General features: G+C 42.5%; 1 protein-coding gene across 1 annotated transcript; it reads right to left on the bottom strand.

The window, feature by feature from the left end:
* Positions 1-4,882: 4,882 nt before the first annotated feature.
* On the bottom strand, positions 4,883-9,928 carry LOC127291835 (GDSL esterase/lipase At3g48460). The gene is made up of 2 exons (XM_051321157.2): positions 9,184-9,928; positions 4,883-6,993 (listed from the first exon to the last, which is right to left on the bottom strand). The coding sequence occupies exons 1-2, from the start codon at positions 9,841-9,843 to the stop codon at positions 6,475-6,477; spliced, it is 1,179 nt and encodes a 392-aa protein (XP_051177117.1). The 5' UTR covers positions 9,844-9,928; the 3' UTR covers positions 4,883-6,474.
* Positions 9,929-11,711: the final 1,783 nt, after the last annotated feature.

Below are 11,711 nucleotides of genomic sequence, written 5' to 3'. Positions count from 1 at the left end.
TGAAAGTTATTATGAGAGAGGGAAACATGGTTATATGCATCTTAATAATATTAAGTTTCCCCTCTTTATGTTGAGAATTGTGAAGTTACTCTTGTTTTATCATGCTATGCTTGTTGCATTATGCTTCATGAATTTATTTATTTACAAGATTACTTTTCATAGGAAGTGGGTTATACTTAAATGTGTTTTGAATTTGCTTTTTGATGCTCTCTTTTGCTTCAACTCTTATTTCTTGGGAGTGCATCATTGAAATTACTGAGCCCATCTTAATGGCTATAAAGAAAGAACTTCTTGGGAGATAACCCATGTCTTTATTTTTCTACTGTTTTGTTGTGTCTTGGAAGTTGTTACTACTTTAGCAACCTCTCCTTATCTTATTTTATTGCATTGTTGTGCCAAGTAAAGTCTTTGATAGTAATGTTGATACTAGATTTGGATTACTGCGCAGAAACAGATTTCTGTCTGTCACGAATTTCGGCAGGGTTCTCTGTAGGTAACTCATAAAAATCTGCCAATTTACGTGCGTGATCCCCAGATATGTACGCAACTTTCATTCAATTTGGGAATTTTCATCTGAGCAAGTTAAGTGACCCTGAAAAATTCGTCTTTACGAACTGTTCTGTTTTGACAGATTCTGCCTTTTATTTCGCATTGCCTGTTTTGCTATGTTTGATGGATTTCTTTGTTCCATTAACTTTCAGTAGCTTTGTGCAATATCCAAAAGTGTTAAGAATGATTATGTCACCTCTGAATATATGAATTTTCAATTATGCACTAACCCTCTAATGAGTTTATTTTGAGTTTGGTGTGGAGGAAGTTTTCAAGGGTCAAGAGAGGAGGATGATATATGATTAAGAAGAGTGAATAGTTTAAGCTTGGGGATGCCCCGGTGGTTCATCCCTGCATATTTCAAGAAGACTCAAGCATATAAGCTTGGGGATGCCCAAGGCATCCCCTTCTTCATCAACAATTTATCAGGTTTCTTCTCTTGAAACTATATTTTTATTCGGTCACATCTTATGTACTTTACTTGGAGCGTCTGTTTGTTTTTGTTTTGTTTGAATAAATTCATGCTTGTGTGGGAGAGAGACACGCTCCGCTGTTGCGTATGAACACATGTGTTCTTAGCTTTACTCTTAATGTTCATGGCGAAGGTTGAAACTGCTTCGTTCATTGTTATATGGTTGGAAACAGAAAATGCTGCATGTGGTAATTGGTATAATGTCTTGAATAATTTGATACTTGGCAATTGTTGTGCTCATATAGATCATGTTTAAGCTCTTGCATCATGTACTTTGCACCTATTAATGAAGAACTACATAGAGCTTGTTAAAATCTGGTTTGCATGATTGGTCTCTCTAAGTCTAGATATTTTCTGGTTAAGGTGTTTGAACAACAAGGAGACGATGTAAAGTTTTATAATGCTTACAATATGTTCGTATGTGAGTCTTGCTGCACCGTTTTATACTTGAGTTTGCTTCAAACAACCTTGCTAGCCTAGCCTTGTATTGAGAGGGATTCTTCTCGTGCATCCAAAACCTTGAGCCAAAAACTATGCCATTTGTGTCCACCATACCTACCTACTATGTGGTATTTCTCTGCCATTCCAAGTAAATACTTCATGTGCTACCTTTAAACAATTCAAAAGCTATTATCTCTTATTTGTGTCAATGTTTTATAGCTCATGAGGAAGTATGTGGTGTTTTATCTTTCGATCTTGTCATTTACTTAGGACAGACTTTCACCAATGGACTAGTGGCACATCCGCTTATCCAATAATTTTGCAAAAAGAGCTAGCAATGGTGTTCCCAGCCCCAATTAATTAACTTGCATTAATAATTCTCTTCACATGTTTTGCCCTGATCTATCAGTAAGCAACTTAATTTTGCAAATAGACACTCCTTCATGGTATGTGATTGTTGGAAGGAACCCGAGGATTCGGTTAGCCATGGCTTGAGAAAGCAAAGGTTGGGAGGAGTGTCATCTAAAAAAATAAAAATATATAAACTAAACTAAAGTACATGTGTAAACAAAGAGAAGAGGGATGATCTACCTTGCTGGTAGAGATAACGTCCTTCATGGGAGCCGCTCTTGAAAGTCTGGTTGATGAGGTAGTTAGAGTACCCGCTACCATTCGTTGACAATAACAAACATCTCTCAAAACTTTACTTTTATACTCTCTATATGATTTCAAAACTCAAAAAGCTCTAGCACATGATTTAATCCCTGCTTCCCTCTGCGAAGGGCCTTTCTTTTACTTTATGTTGAGTCAGTTTACCTACTTCCTTCCATCTTAGAAGCAAACACTTGTGTCAACTGTGTGCATTGATTCTTACATGTTTACCTATTGCACTTGTTATATTGCTTTATGTTGACAACTATCCATGAGATATACATGTTACAAGTTGAAAGCAACCGCTGAAACTTATATCTTCCTTTGTGTTGTTTCATTGCCTTCTACTTTGAATCTATTGCTTTATGAGTTAACTCTTATGCAAGACTTATTGATGCTTGTCTTGAAAGTAATATTCATGAAAAGTCTTTGTTATATGGTTCAGTTGTTTACTCATTGTCTTTACCATTGCTTTGAATCACTTCATTCATCGCATATGCTTTACAATAGTATTGATCAAGATCATGTTAGTAGCATGTCACTTAAGAAATTATCCTTGTTATCGTTTACCTACTCGAGGGCGAGTAGGAACTAAGCTTGGGGATGCTTGATACGTCTCAAACGTATCTATAATTTCTTATGTTCCATGCTAGTTTTATGACAATACCTATATATTTTGTTCACACTTTATATCGTTTTGATGCGTTTTCCGGAACTAACCTATTGACGAGATGCCGAAGTGCCAGTTCCTGTTTTCTGCTGTTTTTGGTTTCAGAAATCCTAGTAAGGAAATATTCTCGGAATTGGACGAAATCAACGCCCAACATCTTATAATTGCACGAAGCTTCCAGAACACCGGAGAGGCACCAGAGGGGAGCCCTGGGGGGGCCACACGTGTGGGCGGCGCGGCCCAAGGGGGGCGCGCCCCCTATTGTCTGGCGGCCTCGTCAGCCCTCCGACTCTGACTCTTCACCTATAAGAAGCCCCCTGACCTAAATCTTCGAGACGAATAAGCCACGGTACGAGAAACCTTCCAGAGCCACCGCCATCGCGAAGCCAAGATTTGGGGGACAGAAGTCTCTGTTCCGGCACGCCGCCGGGACGGGGAAGTGCCCCCGGAAGGCATCTCCATCGACACCACCGCCATCTTCATCGCCGCTGCTGTCTCCCATGATGAGGAGGGAGTAGTTCTCCCTCGAGGCTAAGGGCTCTACCGTAGCTATGTGGTTCATCTCTCTCTCCCATGTGATCTTTATGTGATCATGAGCTTTGTGATCTAGTTGAATATCATCTATGTGCTACTCTAGTGATGTTATTAAAGTAGTCTATTCCTCCTTCATGATGTAATGGTGACAGTGTGTGCATCATGTAGTACTTGGTATAAGCTATGATTGTGATCTCTTGTAGATTATGAAGTTAATTATTACTATGATAGTATTGATGCGATCTATTCCTCCTTTCATAGTGTGATGGTGACAGTATGCATGCTATGTTAGTACTCGGTATAATTGCGTTGATCTATTATGCACTCTAAGGTTATTTAAATATGAACATCAAATGTTGTGGAGCTTGTTAACTCCGGCATTGAGGTGCTCTTGTAGCCCTACGCAATGAATGGTGTTTGTCATCCAACAAGAGAGTGTAGAGAAAGTAGTATTTGTTTATTCAGTTATGTGATCAATGTTGAGAGTGTCCACTAGTGAAAGTATGATCCCTAGGCCTTGTTTCTAAGCATTGAAACACCGTTTCCAACAAGTTCTGTTACATGTTTGCTTGCTGCCATCTTTATTTCAGATTGCTATTACCACTCATATTCATTCATACCACTTGTATTTCACTATCTCTTCGCCGAACTAGTGCACCTATACATCTGACAAGTGTATTGGGTGTGTTGGGGACACAAGAGACTTCTTGTATTGTGATTGCAGGGTTGCTTGAGAGGGATATCTTTGACCTCTTCCTCCCTGAGTTCGATAAACCTTGGGTGATCCACTTAAGGGAAACTTGCTGCTGTTCTACAAACATCTGCTCTTGGAGGCCCAACACTGTCTACAAGAATAGAAGCACACGTAGACATCAAGGGGTAAGATTAGGGTTCGCTCGAGTGGTGTTTTAGCTTTATAGCATGGAGAGTGGATCCTCAACGTCACCGTGAGCTGCTGTGAGACACCGGATATGCTGTCCGGTCAACTGCCGTGGGGCAACATGTTGATCTGGGTGAATATAGCAACATCTTTTCAAATAATCGTGGTGAGATATGTGGTGATGGCGTGGAGCCGGTACTTCTTCTTTCTCCGACGACCGTGGAGGCGAGGGGACACAAGGTGATGTCAACATGCTGGGAACTCAAGCTTGCTTCTACTAGGTGGATCTTCATCATTGAAGCAACGATCCTTCTCTCGGAAATGTACCCGTGGTAGCGCTGCGTTCGCTTCCATCTTTTTTTTGCGTAGCTTCCGTCTTCGATGATCGAAGGGTGACCACAATCACCTCCCTCGGTTTCTTCGGTTTCTTCTGGCCAGCAACAGATTCAAACAACCTCCAGGAGATGCCATGCCAGGATGGAGACCCCTTTGCCCCCGGGACAGCAGGCTCCCGCCGACCTATCCCAAGTGGTTTTGTCTCCGACATAGAGACAGTTGACTGTGTTGCAATGATGCAATGCGCGCTTCGGAGATAGAGCTAGACCCGATTGCTTTTCTTGGTTTAGATATGTGGTCTTTTGTCTGGCATGTTTGTATTTTCTTATTTTTCTACTGGTCCCTAATATAAATTGTAACTCCACATATAATACAAAATGAATGCATCTAGGTTCTTCCCATGTTCAGAAAAAAAGAGAGGTGTGTCTCAGTTGGGCCCACTGGCCCAATAAACTTGGCAGAGTACCGTCCACTATGGAGTGCATGCCTAGTTAAAAGCCCATTCCTCCGAGGCCCATCGTAGCCCATCATTATGGAGTGCGTGACATGGTCGTGGGTGTCCCTATTCGCCGCTCTAAGCGGAGCTTCCATTCGGCTCCGCGTACACTACGGAAGCAATGGGCTCGGCCCATAACTGGGTATCAAGATGTGTGTCGCCTTCTCACGTGCGCGCGTGAGTCCAGATTATTTCCTCCATAGTTCTATTGTTTCATTCAACAGTCCCATCGTTCTTTTCGCCTGCGGCAAAACAGAATTTTCTTTTTAAGAAACATTTTTCGAACAATTTAGGATTCTCTATTTTCTGTTTGTTTTTTTCAATATCTGAGCAAATTTCGAAAATCAAATAGTTTTTGAAATCGAACTTTTTTTAAACCCGAACATTTTCCAAATACGAACATTTCTCAAAATAAGTGGAATTTCTAAAAATCAAACATTTTCCAACATCGAGCATTTATCATAATCTGAGTAGTTTCCAAAAATCAAACAGTTTTCAAAATCGAACATTTTTTAAACCAAAACATTTTCCTAATCGAACATTTTTCAAACACGAACATTTTTCAAAATTGAACATTTTTTAAACTAGAGCATTTTCCTAATCGAACATTTTTCAAATGCCGAACATTTTTCAAAATTCAATATTTTTAAAATCTGAACTTTTTTGGAAATTCAACTTTTTCATAATTAAACTTTTTCAGGACTAAACATTTTCCATAGTTGAACATTTTTTAAAATGAACATTTTTCATAATCTGAGTAATTTCCAGAAATCAAATAGTTTTCAAAATCGAACATTTTTTAAACCAGAACATTTTCCTAATCGAACATTTTTCAAACACGAACATTTTTCAAAATCGAACATTTTTAAACTAGAACATTTTCCTAATCGAACATTTTTTAAATGCCGAACAATTTTCAAAATTCAATGTTTTTAAAATCTGAACTTTTTTGGAAATTAAACTTTTTCATAATTAAACTTTTTCAGGACTAAATATTTTCCAGAATTGAACATTTTTTTAAAATGTACATTTTTCATAATTTGAAAATAATAATAATAATTACTGTAAAAAAGAAAAACGTAGATGAAAACATGAAATGAAAAGAATGAAAATAAAAAGGAAAAAAGGGAAGAAAAACGAAGAAGGAAACCAACCGCAAACAACAAACAGATAAACCATATTAAACTGAAAAACTGTCTGGAAACTTTAAAACTTTAAAACCGCGAAAAACCAAAGAAAACCGGGTCAGAGAATCCTCAGCCAAAAAACCACGCGTACGCACGAATGAAACAATGACTGTCCTTGTTAAATGGGCCTAGCCCAGCAACGACTGGCTTCAGGCGGGAGCGATCGTAGGGATCGCAGCGAGCGGAGAATAGGAAACGCCCATGGTCGTACTCCAGTTCACTGCTGCTGCTGCCTGCTTATTGTGAAATAGGCGATGGTCAGTTGCCGTGGCCTTTCCTGGCCAGCAAGGAGCCGAACGCCGGCCGGAAGTACTTCCCGGCGTTGTCTTGGAAGAACATGCCGGCGACGACCTTGTACATGGCCTCCGTCATGTGGACCCCGTCCCAGTTGACGTACCGGGCCGGCTGGGCGCACGCCGTCGGCACCTCCGGGGAGCCGCAAGTGGAGAAGACGTCGAAGTTGTAGTCGCCGCCGCCGCTGCCGCAGCAGGCCTTGAATGGCTCCGCGAAGCCGTACTGCGCCGGGCTCTTCATGACGGCGGCGTGCGCGGCGTAGTAGTCGGCGTAGGCGATGATGGCGCCCGGGTGGTCTCGGCGGAGCCGGCGGAGGCTGGCCTGGAGGAGGCGGTTGTGGGCGAGACTCTGCTGGTTCACGGAGCCGGCGCAGCCGAGGTCATCGCGGTCGTCCGGCTTGGCGAGCGTCATGGCCATCGTCAGGCAGCCCGTGAGCGGCAGCCCCTGCACGACCACGTACTTCGCCCCTCTCTTCAGCAGACCCTGTCATGTTTTTCCATGTTATTTTTGTCAGTCGCAGAGAAATCTTCCAAGTGTTTTCAGACAATCTGAGCTTAATTTTGGTTGTAACGAAAGTGGCAGTATTTTCATAACTGAACGACACATTGCCAGCTTCTGCGATTTGGCAAAACAAGATCAATTCAACCAAGAGAAATTATCGAGTTCCAAGGTAAACAAGATTTCTTCTTGCTGGCATTCAACAGAACACAATCAGATGCATGGTTCGTTGTACAGAAGTAGCACTAGTTGATGGCTGCATGAATAACAATGAGCAACGACCCATGATTCCAGAAGTCTCTACCAGTTTCTTTATTTATATCAGCGGTGCTTCTTCCTTGAGTAGGTAGCAGAATTTGAGGCTGGCACTGTATGTACGTGCAGATGCAGCGGTGGCAGACAGAGACAGTGCAGTAAATGGCCAGCAAATTAGGTCGTCGGGAGACACTCGTACTAATGTGTGGGCCGTGCAGTGAATTTAACCAGCATGTTAACTAGATCTACCGAACAACAACAACACTGAACCAAATTCAGACCAGGAATTCGGCTGTAAGTTATAATGCATAGTTAGTGCCGAGTAACTTACACTAGTAACATATGTCATGTTACTAGTCTAAGTTACTACTTTCATAGTGGGTAGTAACTTAGATGTGATATCATGCAATGTGTCATTAATTATGTTGTAGACTCATATTGCCTTCAGATGTGTGATGTTATAGTAACATAGCTAGTTACCACATCACTCTCTTTCTTCATTTATTAGTATGCCATGTCACCAAAATGCCTTGAGATGTGTGATGTTACTACATATGTCACTCCCACTATGAGCAGTCTTAGAGTTTAGGTGAGACAAAAGAGAGAGGAGATCCCGAGGCTCTCCTGTAAGAGCATCTCTACCAGAACCCGTAAATGCCGTTGGAACTGAATTTTTTCGGCGGATTTACGGGTTTGGGCTATCACCACAACCTCACCACGACCTCTTATCGCGTGATGGTTTTCATTGTTTGTTTAGGTTTTTTTCTTCTTATTCGAGATGGTGAGATGGCGGCTATATTTTAAAGTTAGAATAAGGTTCGCTACGTCCTATCCTCGTTTCCGTTGTGCGTCTAGTGTTGGTAGAGGACGTGTGAAGTTGTGCATCCCACGGATCTTCTGAGATCCCGTCGCTTTTCAGGTTCGTTGGTATGGTTTCAGGTCTGTCTCTACCGATCTATGACATTCTGTTTGTGTACTAGACTACTATAATAAGCTCTATTATTACGACAAGCCTTATGATGGATTGGCACTACTCCTATCAGAGCGAGGACGGTGGCACGCCGAGTCATCGCTAGGTGGTCAAAAGATTTATTTGTAATTTTTATTACTTTTTAGGATTTTTTATACTACTATGAATTAATCAGTAGATAGGTTGTTTTTAACAAGAAAAAAAATCAGACATAGAATTTAATCTTTTTTCAAAATGTTGTTTACACCACTATAATTTGCATTCCAAATAGCTAAATAATCCTGGGAAAAACATTGAAGACGGAGCAGCTAGCAAGTGTTGGCAGGGACAGCAAAAAGGAAGCGGTAGATCTATCCACTCTTGGGCAGTATCAGGAAGAACAGCTCACTCACTCACTTCAGTCACAACCATGGAAAGGTAGAGAACCTCTCTAGAAGTTATTAATAGTACTATCGGTCACTCCTTGTACTAGGACAGGTCAGTAACTAGGTATGTATTACTCTAAGTAAATGCACCGATCTGTCAAATGAAATGTTGTGACAGGGACACATCGATCACAAGATGCATGGAGTCTCAAGTTCTGAGCACTCTCACCCTGTGCTAGCTACATTTTACTACAATTTTCGCAAAAAAAAAGCTGCATTTTACGTACTAGAGACTACTTATGGATCACTTAACTGTAACAGCCATTAAGTTGGGAGATCTAGCAAGCATTCAAAGCTAATTGCACTACTTCTGGTAAACTTTACTCATTGAGTCATTGTGGTCTACTCTAGATTACTGCATCATGCGTGTAGGTGTGTCATGTGTGTGTCTGTCTCTCATAAGTGGTGTCAAAGACAAAGAGTGAGATCGAAGAAACACGAAATGAGAGAAACTAACTACTGCATGTCCACATATGTAGATCGAAGTTGTAACTAACTAGCTAACTGAGCGAAAGTTTACAGTACCTCGAGGAAGTTTGTGACCCTGTCGACGGCCATGGTCCGGATGAGCTTGCGCGGGATGGTGGCGGCGTCGATGAAGCTGTAGGCGTAGTCGTTGGCCCCGATCTCCCCCACCCAGAACAGCGCCTCGCCCACGTCCTTCTGGGCGATCCGCCGGGCCTTGAGGTGCGCGTCGAACCAGCCGAGCTCCGTCATGATGGACTGCGGCGTGATGTCGAAGCTGAGGTTGTTCTTGACGAACCACTCGTGCTCGATGGCCGTCGCGCCGGCCACCGCGAAGTTGACCGAGCCGCCGGGGTTGTTGGTGGCGTTTGCGGCGGCGGAGTTGGAGGAGAGGGTGGAGAGGTAGGGCGGGAGGAAGGAGGGGAGGCGGAGGGCGTCGGCGGCGAGGAAGTCCACGACGAGGCGGCCGTCGGAGTAGCGGTTGGTGGAGCGGTGGAAGAAGGTGGCGCCGTACGGCGCGTGGGAGACGTAGCCGAAGGAGTAGGGGCCGGTCGTTGAGTGCGTGTTGCCCGTGTCCGTGAACGAGTCGCCGAACGCGTACACCGTCCGGAACGGCGAAGGTGGTGCCGGCGCCGCGGCGGCAGCGGCCACGGTGATGGCGGCGGCCATGAGAATCGGGAGGAGGATGGACAGGGAGCGGACGGCCCCGGGCAAGTCCATCACGTCAGCCGCGCGATCGAGTGAGGCAGTGTCACTGTGTCAGTGAGGTAGCTGCTCGGCTGCTCGGCGTTTGTTTGCTTTTCGGTGCGCCGTGTCCGTGTCCGTATGGAAGCTTTTATAGTTGAACTCGTCATGCCCACCAGTACACTGGGCTGGGCTTGGGCTTCAGGGCCTGTCGGATCGGTGCAAGTTTTCTGCATTCTCTGCTGGAAACTGGAATCGGACAGACTTCAGCATGAAATGAATCGACCGCCTTCTTCGGTTTCACTTGCCAATAATTGCCAAAGGCATTGATCTGCAGCCGCCTGCCAATCTGCTGCACTACCATTTCATTAGGAATTTAATTTTGTCGAACAGAAGTGATAATTTGTAGGTGGTGGTTAAGAAAACATAATGAGGTGTGTCTGAGGTAGGAAGAAGAAGATGGATCGAAGAGCAGCGGTGTGGGTTTATGAATGTGTCAGTTCGTGTTCACGGCTACAGCAACCCCTTGGGCCTCTGGGATTGGTTAGGTGGTCAGCAGTAATGCACACACCGCACTTACACCTCTGTCCATCTCCTTCTAGAAGACCACCATGCGACACTGGATATTTTCTTGAGTATCTTTATTTTCTAAAGGTTGTTTTAGATTTGTTAAAATTTAAACGTGTAAAAAACAATATTGTATGTTGATATATTCAAATTTAGACAAGTCTAAAACAAGTTTCATGGGATGCAGGAAGTACTACATATAACAACACTCTCAATTTCATGGATACGGTGCCCGTGCTTACAAGATTCATCTCTAACAAAAGTAATAATGGTGAAAGTATATCTTCGAATACGGACGGATATAAGTAAACCCACATGCTTTTCCGTATCCATTTACTACTAACCGTATCTGTGATCGTATCCGTCAACTATCCGACCAAATCCATGTTTGCCTTAGTCGGTCTGTCGGCCGGAAATAATCCGTTCCGTTTTCACGCCTACTAGGGTACTTGAGGTTCAGGGGATTGAGGCACAACCTCGACTTGTTCATATCACTACAGGAGTAGCTGCAACGGCCTAGGGTACTTAAGGCACATACCCACTTGTCCGTATGCTGTCAATTTCTGTTTATAAGGTGATGAAACATGTATTGTCCAATAAATGGACTTCCGCCCGAGTCCAAATGTTTTGTTGTATAAGTCTGGCATGTGCACCCTATGTTTCTACAAAAGCCTTAGGAGGAATTAGAGATGGAGGAATGATATTAATGTGATGAAGTGAAGAGATCTTTACTACATAACAATGTTTCTTTGTGTTCGAGAAATTAATACGTAGGGTAAGCAAAATTTACATTGAACTTTTATACTTAATTTTAGCATGTTGTACGAGAGTTAAGCACTAAACAAAATTGCTAAATCCTAGTTTTATAATTATATATTTTTATGTACATATAGTTGATATACATTTTCATCGTGCTAGAATTAAACTATATTTTGTAAAATAATTTTCTTCATCACTCAACTTCCAGTAAATGCATAAACTATATAATGTATACATATTTATGGTAGATATATCTAAAGCATATGGTCTAAACAATATCTTAATAGAAATTTTAGTGTATGATTGGGTAAGCATAATTATTGAAACTTCGAGAGAATAGACAGTATTGGTAAAACTCGTATCATCATTATGTACTTTGCATTCAAATAGCATCGCCAATAGTTTTCACCTATGGCTTTTTGGACGGCAGAAGCTAAGGGTGTGTTCGGTTTGGGGATGGGGTGGAATGGAATGGAACCATTTCATTCCACTGGGACGGAACCGTTCCATCCCTGTGTTCGGTTTGGATAAAAAAATTGTCACGGAACGGTTCCATCATTGTGTTCGGTTTTGGAATG

This window comes from Lolium perenne, chromosome 4, assembly GCF_019359855.2.
Source record: "Lolium perenne isolate Kyuss_39 chromosome 4, Kyuss_2.0, whole genome shotgun sequence".
NCBI lineage: Eukaryota > Viridiplantae > Streptophyta > Magnoliopsida > Poales > Poaceae > Lolium > Lolium perenne.
The sequence above is the reverse complement of the archived record's forward strand: the minus strand, read 5'-3'. Positions and strand labels throughout refer to the sequence as shown.